At 39.6% G+C, this 24,983-nt stretch overlaps 1 protein-coding gene across 4 annotated transcripts in view; it reads left to right on the top strand.

Moving 5' to 3' along the window:
- Positions 1–24,983, top strand: part of LOC106085248 (phosphatase and actin regulator 1) — a 784,344-nt gene that overhangs the window by 68,381 nt on the left and 690,980 nt on the right. The window contains exon 1 of one of the 4 annotated variants that reach the window (XM_059360064.1): positions 2,117–2,692. The exons of the other annotated variants lie outside the window; for them this stretch is intronic. Within the exon in view, the coding sequence (XP_059216047.1) occupies positions 2,389–2,692 (304 nt within the window). The 5' untranslated portion in view covers positions 2,117–2,388. Of the gene's footprint in view, positions 1–2,116; positions 2,693–24,983 lie in introns of those variants that run through there. 4 annotated transcript variants of the gene reach the window in all.

Below are 24,983 nucleotides of genomic sequence, written 5' to 3'. Positions count from 1 at the left end.
TTGATATTAAATTCGTGCTTTACTTTCAAAGACCTTTCATTTGAGCCCCATATTGCAATGGTTAGTAAAAAAGTCCTGTTTGGGGGGTGTTATGGGAAGGGGTGGACCCCTAGAAACTTTGTCCCAAATTTGGATATCAAATTCGTATTTTACTCGCAAATACCTTTCATTTGAGTCCCAAATTGCCGTGGTCGGTAAATATGTCCGATTTAGAGGTGTTTTGGGGGTTGGAGTGGACTCCCAGAAACTTTGTCCCAAATTTGGATATCAGATTCGTATTTTATTGGCAAATACCTTTCATTAGAGTCCCATATTGCCATGGTCGGTAAATATGTCCGATTTAGGGGTGTTTTGGGGGTTGGAGTGGACCCCCAGAAACTTTGTCCCAAATTTGGATATTAGATTTGTATTTTATTGGCAAATACCTTTCATTTGAGTCCCATATTGCCATGGTCGGTAAATATGTCCGATTAAGGGGTGTTTTAGAGGTTGGGGTGGTCCCCCAAACACTTGGTCCGACAATTAGTTATCAGATACCTTTTCTACTCTTAAATACCTTTCATTTGAGTCCCATATTGTGGTGATTGGTGTTTGTATATATTTGGGAGGTTTTGGGGTGGGGCGCCCACCCTAGGTACCCCATCTGAAATTTGGATACCAAATTTTTGTTTGTAGATTACTATAAGAGAGCACACAAAATTTCGCTAAAATCGCACCATCCATCTCTGAGATCTGGCGTTTCTGAAAATTAGGGTAAGGGGAGGGTCCGCTCCCCCTTCAGATATCAAAAAATTTAGTACCCTATTTTCACCACGGGATCATTATGCACCATCAATGAAATTTTCAAGAAAATCTGTTCAGCCGTTTTTGATTCTACGGAACAAACAAGAAAAACCGAGTCCCATATAGTCATGATGGGTCATATGCCCATTTAAGGCGTTTTTGGGGTGTAGAGTAACCCCCTATATTACGATCCGATTTTTTATACCAGATTCGTAATCTACTGCCGAATACCTTTCATTTGAGGCCCATATTGACATGAACGTCCAATATGTCTGTTTGGGGGAATTTTGGGGTTGGGGCGGCCCGATGAGTACTTAGAACCAAATTTTAATACCATATTCGTATTTTATTTTCCAATACCTTTTATTTGCTACCCATATTGTCCCGATTGGTCCACTTTTGATTTTGGGTGGTGTTTTTGGGTAACGAGGGAGGACCCCCTTCCGAAATCAAAAAATTATAAAGCCTATTTCTCTTTCCCGACCATATATCTACTCCCGAATACCTTTCCTTTGAGTCCCATATTGTCATGATCGTCAAAAAACCTATTCTAAGGGGTTTTTGGGGTTGGGGCGGCCCCCCAGTTACTTGGACCCAATTTTTAATATCAAATTTGTACTCTACTCCTGAATACATTTCATTGGGTCCCCTATTGGGTGGTGTATTTGGGGCTGGGGGCCCTCCGAAATTTAGGGTAACATTTTAATGCCAAGTTCGTACTCTACCCTCAAATACATTTCATTTGATACCCATATTGCCCAAAGCGGTGAAAGTGTCCTCTTGGGGCTTTTTTTGGAGGCCCGATAATTAAGAGTGAAACTTGTATACCAAATTCGTACTCTACTCTTAAATACCTTTCATTTGATACCCATATTGTCAAAATCGATACACATGTCCGCTCGGGTGGGTTTTGGGATGGGGCGTCCCCTCCGATTATTTGACCCCAAATTTTTTACCAATTTCGAGTTTTTGCGGTACCAAAAGATTGTTTGATTGTTAATAATTTTCACCCAAATAAGAATCTTGAAATTCAGTAAAAAAAATAAATCAAAACGGTATCACTGCTTCTCCAAGGCGGCAAGCATGGCGTCCTTTCACCCTCTTAGAAGGCGAATAGATATGGCACATGTAAATGTGACCCAGCAATTTGAATTGCTCTGACCCATGGTTGGTTTGTCATTTTCCGTTTTATTTATTTCATTAGCATTCTTTGGACCATCATTCGTAACTATTTTCATGGCTTTTGCACTTGAGTTATTTCCCAGCGCATGTATTTGCTTTTTTTTGTTTTTTCCCCCCATTTTGTCTTCAGTAGTTTAATCAACGTTCGAATATTGAAATGTGGCGCGGATAACGTGGTCGTCGGTCTATTGCAAATAATCGAAATGATTTTTATGTGCAGTTAATCTGGAAGTGAACCGTGTTTTTCAATCAAAAGAGTGAGGAAAGGCGCAAGAACTGCATAGTGCTGTGAATGTTTTTTTTTTTTTGCAAAATTTAATTTAAATACTCTGAGCACGATTTACATATAAAAATTTCTATTTGCAATTGTAAATCATTCAGCCTTGAGTATTGTCGCCCCTAGCCGCCTTTAACCGTTTGCAAATGTTGTGCCAACAACATAAACTTCTGCCGAAGGACCCTCGCCAGGGGTATAGGGATCAAGATAATGCCTTCGCAAGGCATCCACACCGCTTGTCCCTATGTCATCGCGGCAAAATGAGACATCTCTCCATAGCCTCATATCAGCCGGTGGTTGTAAAGCACCGCGACTATCAGCAAATCAAAGAAGTCGAAGTGGAAACGTCCTCTGTTGCTACGCCCACAAAGCAATGTAAAAATCTTGAAAGAAAATCAAATCAAGTGAAATTGAAAAATCGCAAGAAATTATGGAAATTATTGCTAAAAGGTAAACACAACCGCCGACGCGACGTTGGCAATCGTCTCAGTGAAAGCAAAAGTGAAGGAGAAAGAGAGGGTGCGAGGGAGCGAGGGAAAGTGAACTCAGCATATTAACTTGAGTAAGGCATTTTCAAAGGAAATTTAATGCATGGACGGTTGGTTGAGTGCTGAATACCTTTGATGCCGCCTAAAAGTAGGCTTTACTTTTGATATTAAATGATTCTGATGTTTCTTCGAACGCATTCAAAGCACACAACTTCCTTTCTCTCTGTGTGGGTAGGACTTGAGCAAATGAGCAAATTATTTTCCTTCAACCTGTTGGAATATTAATAAAGTTGGCTGCTTTTAAACGATTCGTAATTAAAGACTACATTTTAGTTGGAAATGATTCAGAATTTAAAAAAAGAAAAACAGTAAGGATGGGCAAAAGTCGGACGGTGCCGACTGTATAATTCCCTACACCTTCCCCAATAAGTACAATGTGGGAGCTATATCCAATTCTGAACCAATTTTGACGGACTTCGGCGAGCATATGTTCAAACTGTAATAACTAAGGTTGACAAGTGAAAACATTATTGCAAATTATCCAAAATCTGACGAACGTATATATGGGAGCTATATCCAGATCTGAACTGATTTTTTCCAATTCCTGTAGGCTTCGTCTTTAGACCGAAAAACATGACTGTACCAAATGTTAAGACGATCGGATGAAAACTGCGACCTGTACTTTGTACACAAATCAACATGGATAGACAGACTGACAGACAGACAGACGGACATAGCTAAATCGAATCAGAAAGTGATTCTGAGTCGATCGGTATGCTTATCAATGGGTCTATTTCTTCCTTCTGGGTGTTACAAACAAATGCACTAAGTTATAATACCCTGTACCACAGTAGTGGTGGCTGTCTGTGTGTCTGTCTGTCCTGGAGGCCAGAGGTTAGCATGTCCGCCTATGACGCTGAACGCCTGGGTTCGAATCCTGGCAAGACCACTAGAAAAACAAATTCAGCGGTGGTTTTCCCCTCCCTAAAGCTGGCAACATTTGTGAGGTACTATGCCATGTCGCACTGCGGCACGCCGTTCGGACTCGGCTATAAAAATGAGGCCCCTTTTTCATTGAGTTTTAACTTGAATCGGACTGCACTCATTGATATGTGAGAAGTTTGCCCCTGTTCCTTAGTGGAATGTTCATGGGCAAAATTTGCAATTTTGCCTTCTAGTTCCTACCGTTGAACCATCCAGATCGCTTCAAAAAGCTCAACAACTTGCGAATGTTCACATCCGCTAAATCAGACAGGTTCTCAAAGAAATGAGAACCTTAAATGGAAGTCCTTCTAACTGCTAGAGGTGTTCTATAGTCTCTTTTCCTTCGCTGTCCTCACAGCTTCTGCAAAAGTCGTTGCTGGTTACCTTCAGTCTGTCAGCATGTTTTCCGATTGGACAGTGACCTGTCATGACGGACACAATGACTGAGACGTCTGACCAATGAGAAAGCTCCCTTAACCTCACGGCAGTGGTCCCTGCAATTTGGGTAGCCTCAATATCGAGAGGCATGAGATATAGCATTAAATTCAGTGCATCAGATGGTGTGGTCCCCAGTACGGCTGTGATGCACAGACAAGCCATTCTTTTGATCTTGTTAAGTATTAAGCAGTAGGTGGACTTTTGAAGCGCCGTCCACCAGACCACAACACCATATAGCATTAAGCTCACGGCAGTGGTCCCTGCAATTTGAGTAGCCACAATGTCCAGTGCATCAGATGGTGTCGTTCTCAGTGCGGCTGTGATGCACAAACAAGCCATCTTTTGGATCCGGTTAAGTATTGAGCAGTAGATGGACTTTTGAAGCGCCGTCCACAAGACCACAACACCATATATCAATCTAGGTCTGACGATTGTAAGTCACTTTTTGTAAGTAAGTTATTAACAAACTTTCTTACGGTAAAGTTGATGCCTAGAAACTCCAACTCTTTCATGATTGACGTCGGGTTTACATGATTGAAAGCACCAACGAGAGAACCCTCCACGAGACAACGAGAGAACCCTCCATGTAGCCGACTAGGTCGTGAAGGCCTGTTTCAGTGGTTTTGCTTTTACTATATGCATACTGCTGCCGCGACGGGCAAAGATCCCTGGAGATCGCCCTCTCAGCTTAAAGGATGACAGATTAATAGGACGAAAATCTTTCGCCTTCTTGTGCTAGGGTTATCCTGCTTTCGGAATGACTTGTGGGCATGAGATAGCCTGCGAGCTCGACTCAAAACCTCATTCTTACTTTGATAAAGCTTGATTTAAAATCCCATTCCCACATATTTTCTCTGATAAATAATACCCTCATATAAGTGTGCAGCATAACTATTGTGCTTGGAGGCTGCGTAAAAGGAACCTGAGGTCCCAGATTTTTTTTTTTGCCCAAATCTCTATCTCTTTGTAGTATCCTTAGTTTCAAGTCTCATCCAGTCCAAGGAGCCCTTTCCAGACCGAACCTTAGTTCAGAACCTTTCCGTGGTATAAAATTTGATGTGGCTTTTATTTGGTCCATAAATATCGCCAATGTCAGATAGAGGGCTACCAGGATGCAGTTTTTTTACGACCAACCTATGTGGCGCGTCCATAACCTATATTTTGCTTGAACCGATAAACCTTCGAAAAGTTTAAAGAAACAATTCTTGTTTGCTTGGCCTTTACTGCAACCCCAACTCCTATTATTCTCTTTTCATAGCTCTACAGCAACAATTTTGAATAACCCTAACCAATTGTAGCAGATCATTGATTCGGCTGCACCCAAATTGTAATCGTTTATCGAGTGTTATCTGGGACATCTTCAATTATGCCAATTATACTGTTATTCGTCTCAGTTCTAATCTCAATCGATGTAATTACCGATTAATGAGTATTTTATAGATATGATACTCTTCAACAGATACGATACCCTTCAACGACCCACACAATGTTATGGCCAACAATGTGGGTTAGGCATAAACTCCCACACAAATTGTGATACGCAAACACTGTTTCTGTTGAAATTACGTATAGCCGTTTATAGACTTTTAGTGTGCAAATTTAAGTTCCAATTATTGAATAATCTGCAGTCAATTTTGCTACAGAAAATGAAATCGAATGATGTTTGTAATATGATAAGCATTTTTAATTAAGTTCGATTTTCCTTGGTATAAGACTAACCTAACTCGATTATTATTGTTACCAACAAATCTGTATATGAGAATGAAATGTTTTACGTATTAAAGCCATAAAATCACTTCATTTATTGCATTGGCACCCATGATACCCCGGAGAGCATTTATACTCGCATGCCACTATGATTGCTTCCTGTATTGCTGCTCAAGAGTCAATCAGAGTGTGAAGACTTTGGGGACCATGGGCCCTGAGAGTCATAAATGTAACATGAGTTTTAATATTGATTTCATATAGAAGAGTTTTTGTTTTGTTTTTGTAATCACAATACAAATATTATTATGCGTAGCTCACATATTTACCTTCATTTTATCACTTTTTCTATGCAAGCGTGTGTGTGTGTGAATATGAATGAACTCTATGAATGAATAGGTGTTTGTGTGTAAAGACATAAAATTCAAATGGTTAAATAATACACACACACACACATACAGATACAACAAACAGTTGCCCATACATACTCTAGCACCACCATCATCCCCATTACCACAATGAAATGCAATTCAACCGGAAAGTTCTATCCATATAGAATTGGAGAAATAAAAACATTGATACACACTGAGAGACAGAGAGAGAGAGAGATAAATAAGGATATGCTGTCACTGATATATACATGTATGTGCAATATTAAGGAATATTTGTTTCCCATTCAAAGTGTATCCCTTGATACTCGACTCTCCCATAAGTTGTTTGACGACTCAAACAAAGAAACGCATAAATTTTGAAAATCATTGCATACGCTAGGGGGCCCTGGGGTGTCAAGTGTCAACAATGAAAACTTTATTTGTATAAAATGTTATCGTTTTTATAGGATTTTGCTTCATCAAACACTATTTTTAAGTAAAGCCATTATGAAGAAAATATTGATGCTATATTACTGTAAAGTATTGATGAAGTGTCATCACCCATATGGTAAAGAGAATAGCAATTAAATTAGTTTTATGTAAGGTCAACACCATTTGACAATGGATAGGGTAACATAAGATAGGTGACATAATGGCTGGCAAAGGTTTTTCCGTATACTCCGTATACAAATTTTGTCATTCTGTTTGTAACTACTCGAAATAATTGTCTGAGACCCCATAAAGTATATATATTCTTATTTTAAGTCGAACTAGCCATGTCCGTCCGTCCGTCCGTCTAAAGCACGCTAACTTCCGAAGGAGTAAAGCTAGCCGCTTGAAATTTAGCACAAATACTTCTTATTAGTGTAGGTCGGTTGGGATTGTAATTGGGCCAAATCGGTCTATGTTTTGATATAGCTGCCATATAAACAGATCTTGGGTCTTGACTTCTTGAGCCACTAGAAGGCGCAATTCTTATCTGATTGGACTAAAATTTTGCACGTGGTGTTTTGGTATCACTTCCAACATCTGCGCCAAGTATGGTTCAAATTGGTCCATGTTTTGATATAGCTGTAATAAAAACCGATATTGGGTCTTGACTTTTTGAGCCTCTAGAGGGCGCATTTATTATCCAATTTAGCTGAAATTGTGCATGAAGTGTGTTGTTATGACTTCCAACAACTGTGCTAAGTATGGTTCAAATCGGTTCGTAACCTGATGTAGCTACCATTTAAACCGATCTGGGATCTTGATTTCATGAGCCACTAGAGGGCGCATTTGTTATCCAATTTAGCTGAAATTTTGCATGAGGTTTTCTGTTATGACTTTCAACAACTGTGCGTAGTATGGTTGGAATCAGTCCATATCCTGGTATAGCTATCATATAAACCGATCTGGGGTCTTGACTTCTTGAGCCACTAGAGGGTACATTTATTATCCAATTTAGCAAAAATTTAACATGAGGTGTTTTGTTATGACTTCCAACAACAACGGTCCCTAACCTGATATAGCTGGCATATAAACCGATCTGGGGTCTTGACTTCTTGAGCCACTAGAGGGCGCATTTATTACCCAATTTAGCTGAAATTTCGCATGATGTTTTTTGTTATGACTTCCAACGACTGTGCTAAGTATGGTTCAAATCGGTCTATAACCTGATATAGCTGCCATATAAACCGATCTGGGGTCTTGACTTCTTCAGCCTCTACAGGGAGCAATTCCTATCCGATTTGCCTGAAATATTGCATGACGTGTTTTGTTACGACTTCCACCAACTGTGTTAAGAATGGTTCAAATCGGTCCATAACCGGATATAGCTGCCATATAAACCGATCTGGGGTCTTGACTTCTTGAGCCTCTAGAGGGCGCAATTATTATCCGATTGAGCTGAAATTTTACATGAAGTGTTTTGTTATGACTTTCAACAGCTGTGCTTGGAATAGTTCAAATCGGTCCATAACCTGATATAGCTGCCATATAAACCGATCTGGGGTCTTGACTTCTTGAGCCACTAGAGGACGCAATTATTATCCGATTTAGCTGAAGTTTTGTACAACGGCTTCTCCCATGACCTTTAACCTACGTGTCGAATATGGTCTGCATCGGTTTAAAGCCTAAAACAGCTCCCCTATAAACCGATCACCCTATTTTACTTCTTTAGCCCTTAAAGGGTGTAATTCTTACTAGATTTGGATGAAATTTTACACAATGACTTCTACTATGGTCTCCAATATTCAATTTAATTATGGTCCAAAATTAACAATAACTTGATATTGTTACAATAACATAGCAATTGTTTTCTTTTACCCTTTGTTTGCCCTAAAAGAGATACCGGAAAGAGAGCTCGCCAAATGTGATTCATGGTGGAGGGTATGTAAGATTCGGCCCGGCCGAACTTAGCACGCTTTTACTTGTTAATATAACAAATCACTGTGTCCCGATTGCTTCCAGCTGACAATTTCATGGACAATTTGCAACTAATGAAATACAATTTTCCCGACATATGTCTTCATGATTTGTAGGCAAACTGGCCTCTCAAAAGTTTTTCATTTCCTGGCAAAAAACAGACAAAAAACTTAAAAACGAAAAAATTCGGCAGAGCCCTGTCAGGATTCAAACTTGGGCATTCGGAGCAACAGCGAGAGTCATTGCCGTTGTCTTAGCAATTGAAGCCATCAATACAACTTCCAACAGATGCACAGAATCATGTGCACCATGGAAGTTGTGTGATTGTCGCAGAAAAAAAATCTGTCATTACACGAAAAAAAAGTACAGCTGTACAAAAAAGTACAGCTAATATACAGGGTTGTCGAGCGGTTGCCTTAAAAACCATTGGCAATATGGGGTTTAAATAAATGGTATTTGTGTACTCCATTCTTAAAATACTTTATTTCAGCCCCTCGATATTCTCATGATGTCTGATTTAGGGGTGTTTTCGAGGGTGAGGTATATTGCTGATATTTTTTGCCAATGGTTTTATAGGGGGAGTTTGCAGGATGAGGCGTCCCCCAAACACATGGTCCCAAAATTGGTTATCAAATTCGTTTTCTAATCTCAAATACTTTTCATTTGGCAAGGTCGAAAAATTTTTACCCTTTTGGGGGTGTTTTGGGGAAGGTGTTATGCCTTAAATCCATAGTCCTACATTTGGATATCAAATTCGTATTCTACTCCCAAATACATTTATTTGAGCCCCATATTGCGATGGTCAGTAAAAAAATAGCTGTTTGTGGGGTATTTTGGGAAAGGGATAGGCCCCCAGAAAATTGGTCCCGAAAGTGGGTATCAATTCCTGCTCTACCCTCCAATACCTTTCATTTAAGCCCCACATTGACATGGTCGGTAAATATGCCCGATTTAGGGGTGTTTGGGGGAGTGGGTTGGTCCCCCAATCACTAAGCCTTGAAAATATATCAGCAACGTGCTCTTGCTTCACGCCTAAAAGTATGCGATGTGATTTCACCAAGAATCGAAACGCATGATGTTGTGTTATCTTCTGGCTTTACTTGTTGCAAAATATTCTTCGTTTATTAAAGCTCGTCTCGTAAGTAGAAGTAAAACGATGAGATTGGTTCGTTTTTATAGGTTTTTAATTTGCATTTTTTTAACATTTTCTTCATTGTTTTAATAAAACATTTTTAATGCCTCATTTTTATTATGGTTCAAAAATTGAGTCTAATCTCCTTCTTAAATTTCTAATTTGAGGCAATTTGCCTGCCAGCCAATAGAGGGCGCAATCAATTTAATTTGAACTGTACCCTTTTCATGTTTAAATGGGAAATTAATTAAGGCAACACCATCGTTACTACTACAAATTAATACAACAAACTGAAAACCTTTCGTATACTTGACTACAACCTGTTCATTAAGAAAGTAATCTTCTTTGGGGTAGTATTTAATTTAGTGGTGTCGATCAGACAACTTGTCTCAAACCTGTTGAGACAAAATCGGCAGGACAATGTGGGTGGTGCGTTCTTCTGAGTGAGTGGCAGCATGACCTGTGGGTGAAACAAATTTCATGGTAGCTTAGAGTTAAAGTAAAGTTTCCTTGGGCACTTGGTTCATTTAACTCGGTTTGTCAATCGTTTTGGTATTTTTATTGAACCCTGGGGTTCTGGCTTGTGTGTGTGTGTGTGTGTGTGGACCCTATTCAATTTGTTTTGACATTTCTCTTTTTTTGCTTTGGTTTTGCTTTCGAAACTTAAGTTTGCCACCAAACCGTACAAAAAGGGAAAAATGTTGTAAACCAAACAAAAATAATACCAACAAATAGAAGAGCCCTAATATCGAAAACATTTCATACTCTTATTTCGCTCGAACTTTGCTCGAACAGCTTTTGTTCGTTTTAGCTTATTATCGCCGCCATTCAAAAGTGGTGCTATAAGGAATAGAGGAAACCAAACACTAGGAAAAAACTCGCAAAGAAGAAAAGTGAAGAGAAATGGAAAAAAGTTTATTTGTGGGTCATACCCTTTGGCATAGGGGAAAATATGTTTTGAAGATGCTGTGGTCGAGAAACAACATCAACCAGCACCTTAGTTTTTTTTTTTTGAATGGTGGATTTTGTTCTTGAAATATGAAACAGTCACAGCCACATGAATAGACAGAAGTCCTAGTAAAAACTTCACTCCTTGTCAGTGACAACGTTTCAGTTTTGAAGTTTTTCCTCTTTTTTTTGCTGCGGAATTGACATTGCACACGACGTCCAATGTGCTGTGTAGCAAACTTACTTAAAGGGCACAGCACAGAAAACATTTGCAGAATAATCGCTTGTCATTTTGTCATTGTCTCCATGACAATAGTCGTACTAAGGTTAGTTTGTGAACTTTCTTTACACACTAAAGTTCTTGGTTGTAATTGTTTAAACTTTTCCATTGTCTTGGCAGATAAGACTTGGCAAATAAAAAAAATTTAAAACGAGTAGCTACAATTGGAACAATTAAAGTCGGTTCCCAAAGTGAAAATCAAATAGATCTTGAGATCTATTGCAAACACTTGACTATTGCTTTGGTTAAATAACAAAGCCAAAGATATTGGGTTGCCCAAAAAGTAATTGCGGATTTTTTAAAAGAAAGTAAATACATTTTTAATAAAACTTCGAATGAACTTTAATCAAATATACTTTTTTTACACTTTTTTTCTAAAGCAACAGCTGATAACTGACAGAAGAAAGAATGCAATTACAGAGTCACAAGCTGTGAAAAAATTTGTCAACGCCGACTATATGAAAAATCCGCAATTACTTTTTGGGCAACCCAATAAGTTAAGTATACTAACTTTATTTCATTTCTTACTAATTTTTGTGATGAACGATGCGATATTTTTTTGAATTTCATTTATTGTACGCTAAAATGCCATATATACAAAAACTAGGTTTTAATGCCTTCCATTTGGCTTTTAACAAAGTTTTATAACTTTCTACCTAAAATAGCCTCGGTACAATTTTTTTTATTAAAATTACACCCAAGAGTAAAATTTCAATTGATTAAAAATACGGATGATTTATTTGTAAAGCATTTTTCAATAATCTTGGCACCACTGTGACCGAAAATGGCAACAAATATCGGCAATTCGACAAAGGAAAACAAATGTGACAGTTTGACTGCGATTGTGAGATAATCTTTCTACAAATCTGCTGATTGGACAAATACGCCATTGTGTGTGACACCATTGTAAATGGCCAAATAGTGTCCGGCATCGTATTACATGCTCATGCTCTTCTTCTCTCGCATACACAAACACAAACACTCAAACACACACACACATATTGTTGGACATAGCGCACATGCAGTGAATTGAAGCCAGCAGAAATAAAGAATAAAACAAACTGTAAAATGGGAAAAATAAAAGCACAATAGATTTAATGGTTTTGAAAGAGAAATGATTGAGGATAATTTTTACTGCTTAAATATGCCATACATATTTTTATTTAATTTTAATGGTTTTTAACTTCCTTCTCATATATAATAAGTAAAAAGGCGTTAAGTTCTTGGATACCCACTACCTCGGGTATATATGTAAACCACCTTTTCTCATAATCCGGTAAAAAATGCATAATTTATGCCCCCATAGCAGCTTTATCGAGCTATGGTTCGGTTTGCACCAAATTCGACACGGATATTGAGAGATCTAATATGTACAAGTCATTGTTCACAATTTTGTAGAACAAAATATTGGTCTTTTTGGAAGCCATAGTCTATAGACCGATCTTAACCATATAAGACACGGATGTCGAAAAGCCTAACATAAGTCACTGTGTCAAATTTCAGCGAAATAGGATAATAAACATAAGTCCCTGTGTCAAATTTCAGCGAAATATGATAATAAATAAGCTTTTTATGGGGCCAAGACTTTAAAACGAGAGATCGGTCTATATGGCAGCTATATCCAAATCTGAATCGATCTGGGCCAAATTGCAGAAGGTTGTTGAAGAGCCTAATGCAACTCACTGTCGCAAATATCGGCCAATTCGGACCATAAATGCGCATTTTATGGGCCCAAGACTTTAAAACGAGAGATCGGTCTATATGGAAGCTATACTCAAATCTGAACCGATCTGAGCCAAATTGCAGAGAGTTTTTGAAGAGCCTAATGCAACTCACTGTCGCAAATATCGGCCAATTCGGACCATAAATGCGCATTTTATGGGCCCAAGACCTTAAAACGAGAGATCGGTCTATATGGAAGCTATACTCAAATCTGAACCGATCTGGGCCAAATTGCAGAGAGTTTTTGAAGAGCCTAATGCAACTCACTGTCCCAAATTTCGTCGTAATGGGACAATAAATGCGTCTTTTATGGGCCCAAAACTTTAAATCGAGAGATCGGTCTATATGGGAGCTATATTCAAATCTGGACTGATCTGGGCCAAATTGAAGAAGTTCGTCGAATAGCCTAACTAAACTCACTGTCTCAAATTTCAGCAAAATCGGATAATAAATGTGGCTTTTATGGGCGTAAGACCCGAAATCAGCGAATCGGTCTATATGTGGGCTATATCAAAATGTAGTCCGATATAGCCCATCTCCAAACTTAACCTGCTTATGAACAAAAAAAGAATCTGTGCAAAGTTTCAGCTCAATATCTCAATTTTTAAAGACTAGTGTGATTTCAACAGACAGACGGACGGAGATGGCTATGAATCCGCCTTTCATGGGGCCAAGACTTAAAATCGAGATATCGGCCTATATGGCAGCTATATCCAAATCTGGACCGATTTGGGCCAAGTTGCAAAAAAATTTCGAAGAGCCTAACACACAGCACTGTCCCAAATTTCGGCGGAATCGAACAATAAATGCGCCTTTTATGGGCCCAAAACCTTAAATCGAGAGATCGGTTCATATGGCAGCTTTATTCAAATCTGGACTGATCTGGGGCAAATTGAAAAAGGACGTCGAACAGCCTTACTTACATCGGACAAAAAATGCGACTTTTATGGCCCCAAAACCTAAAACCGAGAAATCGGTGTATATGGCAGTTATATCCAAATCCTGACCGATTTATGCCATATTGCACAAGTATGTCAAGGGGCTTAACTTCACTCACTGTCTCAAATTCCAGCGACATCGGACAAAAAATGCAACTTTTATGGGCTCAAAGCCTTAAATCGAGAAATCGGTCTATATAGCAGCTATATCCAAACTGAACAGATCAGGGCCAAATTGAAGAAAGAAGATCGAAGGGCCTAAGACAACTCACTGTCCCAAATTTCATCAAAATCGGATTATATGTGGCTTTTATGGGCCTAAGAAAACTTTCTGTCTTAAATTTTGGCAAAATCTGATAAACAATGTGGCTTTATGGGCCTAAGACCCTAAATCGGAGTATCGGCCTATATGGCAGCTATATCCAAATCTGAACCGATCTGAGCCACATTGAAGTAGGATGTCGAAGGGCTTAACACAACTCACTGTTTCAAATTTTAGCAAAATCGCATAATAAATGTGGCTTTTATGGGCCTGAGACCTTAAATCGGAGGATCTGTCTATATGGCAGCTATATCCAAATCTGAACCAATCTGGGCCAAATTGACGAAAGATGTCGGAGGGCCAAACACAACTCACTGTCCCAAATTTCAACAAAATCGCACAATAAATGTGGCTTTTATGGGCGTAAGACCCTAAACCGTCGGATTGGTCTATATGGGGCTATATTAAGATATAGTCCGATATAGCCCATCTCCGAACTTAACCTGTTTATGGACAAAAAAAGAATCTGTGCAAAGTTCCAGCTCAATATCTCTATATTTAAAGACTGTAGCGTGATTTCAACAGACAGACGGACGGACATGTCTAAATCGTCTTAGATTTTTACGCTGATCAAGAATATATATACTTTATAGGGTCGGTAATGGATATTGCGATGTGTTGCAAACGGAATGACGAAATGAATATTCCCCCATCCTTCGGTGGTGGGTATAAAAATCAATTTGTGTTTGTTTGTGTGTTCCTAATAGACTCAAAAACGGCTGAACTGATTTTCTGGAAATTTTCACAGATGATGATCCCGTGATGATAATAGGGTACCTATTTTTTGATATCTGAAGGGGGGGCGGACCCTCCCCCTTCCCTAATTATCAGAAACGCCAGATCTTGGTGATGGGTGGTGCGATTTAAGCGACATTTTTTGTGCTCTCTTATAGTAACCTAAAAAGAAAAATTTGGTATCCAAATTTCGGATGGGGTACCTAGGGAGGCCGCCCCCTCTAAAACCTTCCAAATATATATACCGCCCAATAATAACAATATGGGACTCAAATAAAAGGTATTTAAGAGTGGGAAACGTATCTGCTGTCCAATTGTGGGACTTAGTGTTTGGGGAACCACCCCAACCCCCAAAACACCCTTATATGGGACATATTTACCGACCTTGGCAATATGGGACTGAAATGAAAGGTATTTGCGAGTAGAATACGAATATGGTATCCAAATTTGGGGCCAAGATTCTGAGGGTGCACCCCTTCCGAAAAACACCCCCCAAACAGGACTTATTTACTGATCATGGCAATAGGGGGCTCAAATGAAAGGTATTGAAGTGTAGAAAACGAATCTGATATCCAAATAAGGCACCAAGTTTTTGGGTGGCCTCCTCTCCCCAAAAACATCCCCCAAAGAGGACAAATTTCAGACCATAGCAATATGGGGGTCAAATGAAAGGTCTTTGGGAGTAAAGCACGAATCTGATATCAATATTCGGGAAAAGTGTCTATGGGGCCACCCCACCCCCACAACACCACCCAAATAGGAAGTATTTGTTAACCATTCCAATATGGGGCTCAAACAAGAGGTACTTTAGAGTAGAACACGAATCTGATATATATTTTCTGGTCCAAATCACTGAACGGCCGCCCATCCCCCAAAACACCCTCCAAGTCGATTATGTTTGCCGACTATAGAAATATGGGGGTCAAATTAAAGGTATTTGGGAGTAGACCACGTATCTGATATCAACATTAGGGACAACTGTCTAGGGGATGTCCCACCACCATAACGCTGAATGCCTGGGTTCGAATCCTGGCGAAACAATCAGAGCAAATTTTCAGCGGTGGTTTTCCCCTCCTAGTGCTGGCATCATTTGTGAGGTACAATGCAAAAACTTCTCTCCAAAGAGGTGTCGTACTGCGGCACGCCGTTCGGACTAGGCTATACAATGGAGGACCTTTTTGATTGAGCTTAAATCTTGAATCGGACTGCACTCAGTGGAATGTTCATGGGCAAAATTTCCAAAGTAAAAGAAGGCGCAGCGGAGCGGGCCCGGTTCGGCTAGTTTATTATAAACTATCAGTTTTTTTCTGTTTTTGTTTTTTACTTAATTCCTTTATTATTAAAAAAAAGCTGTTGCAGACGTCTTAGTTCCTAATCTTTCTATATTTAAAAAGGAAACTAAAAAAGCTCCCTCCTTTTTTCTTGGTTTTGGCCAATCTCTATTGCCCTTATACATGAATGAAGCTTCTTTCTTTACCCACTTAGCTTTAGAAGAAAACTCAATGCATTTTTATTGTTATGTCTCCCAGATTGTATTGTTGAATGCCTTCCTTTGTTGTTGGTTATTGCTTGTTGTTGTTGTTTATATGATTGTATGTACATTTGTGGTATGCGTGTGTGCCATTGTTATTTTAAGCCCAAAACACTGGGAGGATTAAAAAGGCGTACAACAATGGGGCAAAGATGCCAACAACACACAACAAAAGGGCTTTCTGTGCTTATTCCAGAATATGGGAATGAAATGAACCGAATGTTGTAATAAAGACTTCCAAAGCAGAGGTCATAACAAAGGACTCTCGCTTCAGCCCATAGTAAAAAGGAACAAAACAATGCAAGAGAAAAAGAGAAGCAAACAAGAAAGGAGCTGAGACTTAATAAAAACCTATTCTGTTTGGAACATTTATTGAGAAATCTGTTGTCTTTATTTTTAACATTTACTTTTGATAATCTGATAATTTTTATAAGTAAAAATAAGCCTATCAAGCCATAACAATGTTGTAGAAGGCGGTAAAAAGATATTTTACCGCAGGAAGTGAGTGTAGAAACTTGAATAGCTTATAATTTTCTGTAGCTTCAAAACTTGAAATTGGCTAAGCGGACAGCAAAGTTTCTAATGGAGGACATCTGGTTTGGGTAATGTAAGGAAATATTCATATTTACTATTTATGGGAGGGTAGATGTAACACAAGGTACTAGAATTTTTCGATTTCGAGATATCCGTCTTTATGACAGCTATATCCAAATCTGGACGGATTTGGGCCAAGTTGCAAAAAAAATGTCATAGAGCATAACACAACTAACTGTCCCAAATTTCGGCGAAATCGGACAATAAATGAACCTTTATGGTCCCAAAACCTTAAATCGAGAGATCGGTCCATATGGCAGCTCTATCCAGATCTAGACCGATCTGAGCCAAATTCAACAATGATGTCTAAGGGCCTAAGGGCCACCTTTTATGGGCGCAAGACCTTAAATCGAGGGATCGGTCTATATGGCAGCTATATCCAAATCTGAACCGATTTGAGCCAAATTGAAGAAGAATGTCTAAGGGCGTAACACAACTCACTGTCCTAAATTTTAGCAAAATTGGATAATAAATGTGGCTTTTATGGGCCCAAAACCTTAAACCGAGAGATCGGTCTATATAGCAGCTATAGCCAAATCTGGACCCATCTATGCTGAATTGAAGAAGGATGTCATAGGGCTTAACTTAACTCACTGTCCTAGATTTCAGCAAAATCGGACCATAAATGCGCCTTTTATGGGCGCAAGACCTTAAATCGAGAGATCAGTCTATATGGCAGCTATTGCCAAATCTGGACTGAAAGTTCGTCCAAAATCATTTATTGTTCCAAAAACCATTGATGCTTTCCCTTCCCTTCCCTTCCCTTCCCTTCCCTTCCCTTCCCTTCCCTTCCCTTCCCTTCCCTTCCCTTCCCTTCCCTTCCCTTCCCTTCCCTTCCCTTCCCTTCCCTTCCCTTCCCTTCCCTTCCCTTCCCTTCCCTTCCCTTCCCTTCCCTTCCCTTCCCTTCCCTTCCCTTCCCTTCCCTTCCCTTCCCTTCCCTTCCCTTCCCTTCCCTTCCCTTCCCTTCCCTTCCCTTCCCTTCCCTTCCCTTCCCTTCCCTTCCCTTCCCTTCCCTTCCCTTCCCTTCCCTTCCCTTCCCTTCCCTTCCCTTCCCTTCCCTTCCCTTCCCTTCCCTTCCCTTCCCTTCCCTTCCCTTCCGTTCCCTTCCCTTCCCTTCCCTTCCCTTCCCTTCCCTTCCCTTCCCTTCCCTTCCCTTCCCTTCCCTTACCTTACCTTACCTTACCTTACCTTACCTTCCCTTCCCTTCCCTTCCCTTCCCTTCCCTTCCCTTCCCTTCCCTTCCCTTCCCTTCCCTTCCCTTCCCTTACCTTACCTTACCTTTCCTTTCCTTTCCTTTCCTTACCTTTCCTTTCCTTTCCTTACCTTACCTTTCCTTTCCTTTCCTTTCCTTTCCTTTCCTTTCCTTTCCTTTCCTTTCCTTTCCTTTCCTTACCTTACCTTTCCTTACCTTACCTTACCTTACCTTACCTTACCTTACCTTACCTTACCTTACCTTACCTTACCTTACCTTACCTTACCTTACCTTACCTTACCTTACCTTACCTTACCTTACCTTACCTTACCTTACCTTACCTTACCTTACCTTACCTTACCTTACCTAAACCTTACCTTACCTTACCTTACCTTACCTTACCTTACCTTACCTTACCTTACCTTACCTTACCTTACCTTACCTTACCTTACCTTACCTTACCTTACCTCACCTTACGATCATTTAAGTTCTTAAATTTGTTTAATTTCTTCCATATCCCAATTTTTCATCTCTGCTTGTTACTTGCTCTTCAAACATTTCTGTTGGCCCTATTAAAACTTTGCTCTGTCAGAGATCTCCGTATGCTCCTTTGCATTCCATCAAAGGCTAAAGCCTTGCAAGAACGAAACGACAAATTTCACTCTAATTACACATGCAATTTGTGTAATTAACAATTTCGATGCATTCCATGAAAAAAAGCCCTAGAACTTTGTCCAATAATACCATGCAGATAGACAGACAGGCAGAAGTCTTTCTTACTGGGTGGGGAGGCGATGCAGCACTAAAGTAAGGCCAATTTCCTGCGAATTTAACGATTTTTGCTAAAGTTTTTTTTCGCATTGCCATAAAGCCTTGGTTTTTTTGTGGAAATTATGAAAATAATTTTTTATATTGAATTACTGTGGTTGGCTGTGGTTACTTTAATTACAAAAAGTTTCCCAGCACAAATATTTTCTTTAATTAGTTTTAATGATGTTTAAATAGCAATTATTTTATTTTCTGTGAAAATATGTTCCCAGCAACTCGTTGCAGTATAACTCAACCCTTTTATTTGGTTTTGGTTTCTTTTTAGGTAAGTTTTGGTCTCATGAAATTCCCAAAGTCTTGATGATGATGATGATGAAAAGCAAATATTGTGGACGAGTGTCCACCTAAGGTAAATAAAACTTAAGTCCTTTAATATTTAGAAATTTTATCTTGGGGGAATGTTGTGGTTGAATGTTTCAATTGCAAAATGAGAAATGTGTGCAATTTCATAAATTTCTCATTTCAGGGGACTTAGTTGTAAATGGTTGTAGACACTACAGTATTAGGCGATTGAAGTGTTACTAGTTTAAGTCACTTTGGGTTAAATCAAAAATCAAAGAGCACTCTCGTGATCACCCCCCAAAAAGGACTGATCATTGGCTTCATCAAACCTTTTGGGGTAGTAAACGTAGACGATATTCGATTTGGTTAATGGTCAGCATGGGATGTTATTCTATGACTCTTAACATCCATTTTTTTTTTTAAATTCTTGCCTCATAAGACATGAATATAAATAAAAATTTTATTTTTAATTGTTCTTCTCTTTGGCTAAAGTCTACATTTTATGCCAGAAATTGTGTCCAAACAAATTTCCTGGTTGTTTTTTGTACAACCTAAAAGCAAAAATGTATCTTAAAAAAATACCACCATTCTGCAAATATTTTCAAATAATGAGACAAGCTTTACAACCTTGTCCCATAAAAGAATGACAACGAACGACGAGGATGCTTTCTCGTGTTTTATTGCCATGCTTGTATCACGTTTTTCCATTTGAAACTCGCCCAAAAGTATGCAAAGCATTTAATGCTCATAACTTTTCGTGCATGCTGTTTGTTGACTGTGTTGTGTTGTGTTGGGTAGGCAGTGTGGTAGTGTGATGCAAGGCATACATACATACATACATATATGTATACCGGAAACAAAACAACAACAGCTAACACTCAAGCATGTTTTTATGATGTGAAGTAAAGAAAATCTCAGCTGAAATGTAAACAGTTTTTGTATTATTAAAATGTGTTGTTGTTTTTCTTGTTGTATACATTCACACTCACATATATATGAATGTTTTACTCAGTGTTTGTTGCACACAATACAAATTGTGTTGCATTTGTGTTTCTTCTGAGTTTGTGTATGCATAGGGTGGTATGAATGCATGCTTGTGTGTGTGTGTGTATATATGTAATGCACATTTGTGTGCCAAAGCCCAAGTTAAATGAGATATAAAGCGACTGAAAAAGAGATTTTTAGCAGTAACAAAACTGAAATGGAACTGAGAAAGGAAATGTTTATTTTTTCAGCATACTAACAACAAAAACAGTAACCGTCAAATGTTTGCCTTGAAAATCTTAATGTTTTTTGGCAACCAACTGCAAAAGATATTTTGGAAATGGCAAAGTGTCGTTTCAAGCCCCATGAAAATACTGTTTTGTTATAATTAAACCAGTAAGGAAATGCAAAAGTCGGGTGGGACCGACTATAGGATACCCTACAACAGCGAGTCTACGTATTAGTTTCAAAACATGGAACTTATGTTGAAATCTCGGCAGACCTTAATGTTGCCTACCCATTGAAGTTTTGAGTAGAACCTAGAACAGATAATCTTGCAATAGGACCTAAACTGTGGCGACTACGGACTTCAAAGACCATCTTAGATGAAAGTTATATATGGGAGCTATATTTAAATATGAACCGATTTTGATGAAATGTTGCATACATCCTGGGTTGTCAAATAAAACATCTCACGCTTAAATTTGTAAAGATAGGACCAAAACTGTGGTTTCTATAATATCACCTTTAAGGGAAATATGTCACACCACTTCACGCATTACGTGATCGCCCGGATCTCCGCCGGCAGGACCGTATTATGGTCAGACAGTCTAAATCAGATGTCAGTCCCTGGGTTTTCAATGTAAACCCCTAGGCGCACTCTATCCTCTAGCTTTGATCCATCCGTGTAACATAATCTTCCAGATGGCAATACTAGGGTTCCGTCAATCCAAGACTGTGCCGATGGCAGCAGTGCGTCGCACTCAACTTCAAGGTTCATCTCAAGTATCCGATTGGAAATCTCTCCACTTCCTTCCAGGTTTCCTATCGTCGCCTCGATTATACCGCAATGGTATGAGCTGCTCTCCTCCTCAATCCACTATCCCATCGCCTTAAGTCTCATAGCCGTAGTGGCTGCCTCACACTTAATCTGTATGTCAATGGATCGGATATCTAGAATACTCTCCAGAGCCCTAGTGGGCGTGGTCCTCATCGCTCCGCCTATGCCAAGACAACATGTTCTCTGCCCCCTGTTTGTTGTGCGGTGTTGAGTCATCTGCCACTGCACGACCTGGTGTCACAAAATGAACATTTCTGCCTATGCTAGTCTTCCCAATCTTGAAAAAGACAGCTTTGCTTCCGCAGTGCGTCATGCCTTTAGTTTTAGCCAAACTCGTCACGGAGACTTCATCAATGCCAACCACAAAGAGAGTTTCTTCCTCCTTCGCCTCCCTGTGGAAGACCTCCCAAACCTTTGTTTTGCTTGCCCAAGAATCCCAACATGCGTTCCGTCGCAAATTTACTGCCCCATCCCTTGATGAAGACCGTAGGCTTTGTGAGCTGGGGGATATCCACTTTGCTCACAAGTTCGAGCTTTGCGCCTTCTAAGGGAACGTGAATACCTCTGACGAGGTGCTTGGTATCGTATCAATACATTCCGCCGACGCAAAACGCAGCGTAAAGATGTCCCCTTTAAACTCGCAGCTCATCATTTGTATGGGTGGACCCTCTACAGAGTTCCACACATATTCAAAAATCCGATCATTAACCAGATCCTCCACTTGGGACCGATGATCTGGTGGAATCCTACCGGATGCACAGCCGATATTGATGACTGCATAAGTCAGCTCATCTCTGTTGTGCTTCCTTGCCACTCTGGCGTAAGAGAGCGGCTCCTTACCATTCTCAGCGACCATCTTCCCCTTGCGTGATGGCTGTGACCTTTAGGAAGTCAACGCCGTGCGCGTTTCCTTCGTTCCTGTTCCAACTTTGTCCACATCCGCAGGACACAGTCTGGAGTCTCCATTGCGGGATGGCTGGCTTGGTTTTCCCAGAGTACTTGAAAGCGGGAAGCTCTTTTTCTTCTTCACTATTTTAGCAGTGTTAAGCTCTTCGGGAGATCTGATACTTTTTCCAGCTTCCGTAGAAGTGCCTGGAATGTCAGTTCTATCCCTTCCAGCATCTTGCACTTTTACCCGAATTCGCTGCCGGTACATACTCCTCTGTCTCCTTCGTCGTGCACTGGATCGCTTTCTCGGTCTGCTTGTGAGCTTAGCAAAGCCATCGCTCATTTCTGCTGTCATCCCGATGCCCTCATCTCTCGATTCGGCTGCGATGACTGTTTCATTGGCACAGTCGCTGTCTGAATACGAGTCAGAAACTCCACCTTTATTTATAGGCTGGGGACGAACCGTGCATCCCTCTGGTTTATCCGTCTCTTCCTCATTTATTAGTCTGACGACTAGTAGTGCGCTTGAAGCATTACTCTCGACTACAGGTGCCAAGGCATCCCCACCTATAGGAGCGGAGGATAACATGCTGCAATCTGACGCCACCCTTTACTTAGTTTGTTATTCTTGGAACACCCTTTGCTTTGTTTGTTATTCTAGCTGCCGCTCTCATATACGAGTGTCTTCACATGATCACCACGTTGTAGAGAAGATTTGACATGGCAGGATACCTCACAAATGTAGCCAGCAGCGCTAACAATTTTTCTGACGTTCTCGCCAGGATTTGAACCCAGGCGTTCGGCGTCGTAGCCGGACATGCTAACCTCTGTGCCACGGTGGCCTTACTTTCAAAGTTAGTTACATTCAATAATACTAAGTTTATGGCTAAGGTATGATATGTTGAAGCGAAACGTTACATGGTTACAATGAAAGCAATATCTTGTGATAAAAGTATTTTGTTTGTCGTAAAAATATCCCAAACGTTTTATTTTTTTGAGTGTATGAATTGATACTTTTGACCTTATTACAGCTAAGATATCGATTTTTGGGAAATTGTCCACCCATTCTTCGGGTTAATGGCTCCTCTCTTATAGGTGAAGAAGCAATCGCTATATGAAGCACCCTTTACTTAGTTTGTTATTCTAGCTGGCGCTCTCATATACGAGTGTCTTCACATGATCCTATGATGTGATTACATTTCTTTTCGAAATAGTAACATATGTATGGGTAAATACATTTTTTCCACAAAATCCCTTGTGTTTGTCGACTTTTCTTTATGGGATTCAATGAAAAGGTCTTTGCTCGGGTTTCACTTGCACTCACACGATGGTATATAGGACACACGACGCTGTATGACTGCGTGTGTGTGTGTGTGTGTATGTGACAAAACTGATTGTGAATGGATGTGGAGTGTTTGAATACACTTCATACTGTTTTTTCAACATTGTAACAACGGCATTCGAATGCATTTGCACTTCATTCACATCTCCGTTGTCGGTGTGTGTAAGAGAGGAGAGTGCGAGTGAGTACCTAGGCAGCAATGCAACTGAACACTTAGGCAGTCGTCTTTGGCAACATTACCATTGCGAACATAATAATGTGCTTCGTCATTGTTGTTGTTGTCGTCATCATCAACATACTCATCAGTGACAGTAACACTTCCGTTTCCTTTACACAAACGCACACACACATATGTACTCTGCACAATAATGGCTTTGTAAGAGCATTTACCATTGTGCAAGTGCTTGCTCTGATGTTCTTTTGCCAACAATGAATAAGAAAAGTGAAATGAAAAAATGAAAACTAAAAACGTTTCCATTTGCAGTGCAAGAAAATGAATGTAGAAAAACAGAGTGGCTGGCAACTCGCGCCCTGAAAGTCTGTTAATGAAGGCATTTGAGTTGTATTGCTTGTATGCTTTTTATTTCCTTTCACTCACAATGGTGCTGTTTGCCAAAAAATGACATATTGGCTACATTTTTCATTTTTCCTTTTCAGGGTTTTGAGTAGTTCTTGTGTCATTTCTTTTTTTTTTCTTTGAAATGCAGTGTGATTGAGTTTGCCAGGACTAGAAACATATCTTGAGAAGTAGAGTAGTAAAATCCACACAAGAGGGAAGATAAATGAAGGAAATGTCAAAGAAGTTACTGTTTGTAGATTTGTAGAAAAGTTTTCTAAAATATTGAAAGTAAAAATGTGTTTAACAAACATGGTATGAAGAAAAAATTTAAAATTTTTGTCCTTGTTTAAATCACACGAAATAAAGTTGTTGGTGATTTCCTGCAGTCTGCTTAAAGGACGTGAGAGACGAGCGTATAACAGTGAAACGGTGGGAAGGACGACGAAAAGACTAAGCTATAACCGAGGGGATGTAGGAAGGTGTGGCTTTGGGAATAATTTCGGGGCACATAGGACTAAGGATGCAATTATTAAGAACATGGCATTGAGTGACAGCCTGTGCAAGACAGAGGGATAAGGTGAAGAGACGTTGGAACATATACTATGTCAGTATCCTGCATCGGCATCCGCACCACAGATCTGGACTCCATTAGCCGCGAAATGGACTCCTGATCTGTGGTGCGGATGCGAATGCCAATTGAGATAATTTAGGATTATACAGCGGATTGCGATAAAGGACTCCTGACATAGATTTTTTCGCACCCTCTTCTTTAACCTAACCCAATCTAACATACACACAAAAAAAAAATAGTTCATTTCACATAAACTTTATTTTTGACAAGTAAACTTCTTTTGTGAATAACGTTGGACTTTGTTAACTATAAAAGTACATGTTTTTCGTGATAAACTCTTGCAAGAATTTGTTAATATAAAGTTTTTGTTTAGCCTGACAACACCTTTCATTCATTGATACACGTGATTCGGAGCATAAACTAGTTTTTCTTTAATTATAAA

Source organism: Stomoxys calcitrans, chromosome 1 (assembly GCF_963082655.1).
Source record: "Stomoxys calcitrans chromosome 1, idStoCalc2.1, whole genome shotgun sequence".
In the NCBI taxonomy this organism is placed as follows: domain Eukaryota; kingdom Metazoa; phylum Arthropoda; class Insecta; order Diptera; family Muscidae; genus Stomoxys; species Stomoxys calcitrans.
The sequence above is the reverse complement of the archived record's forward strand: the minus strand, read 5'-3'. Positions and strand labels throughout refer to the sequence as shown.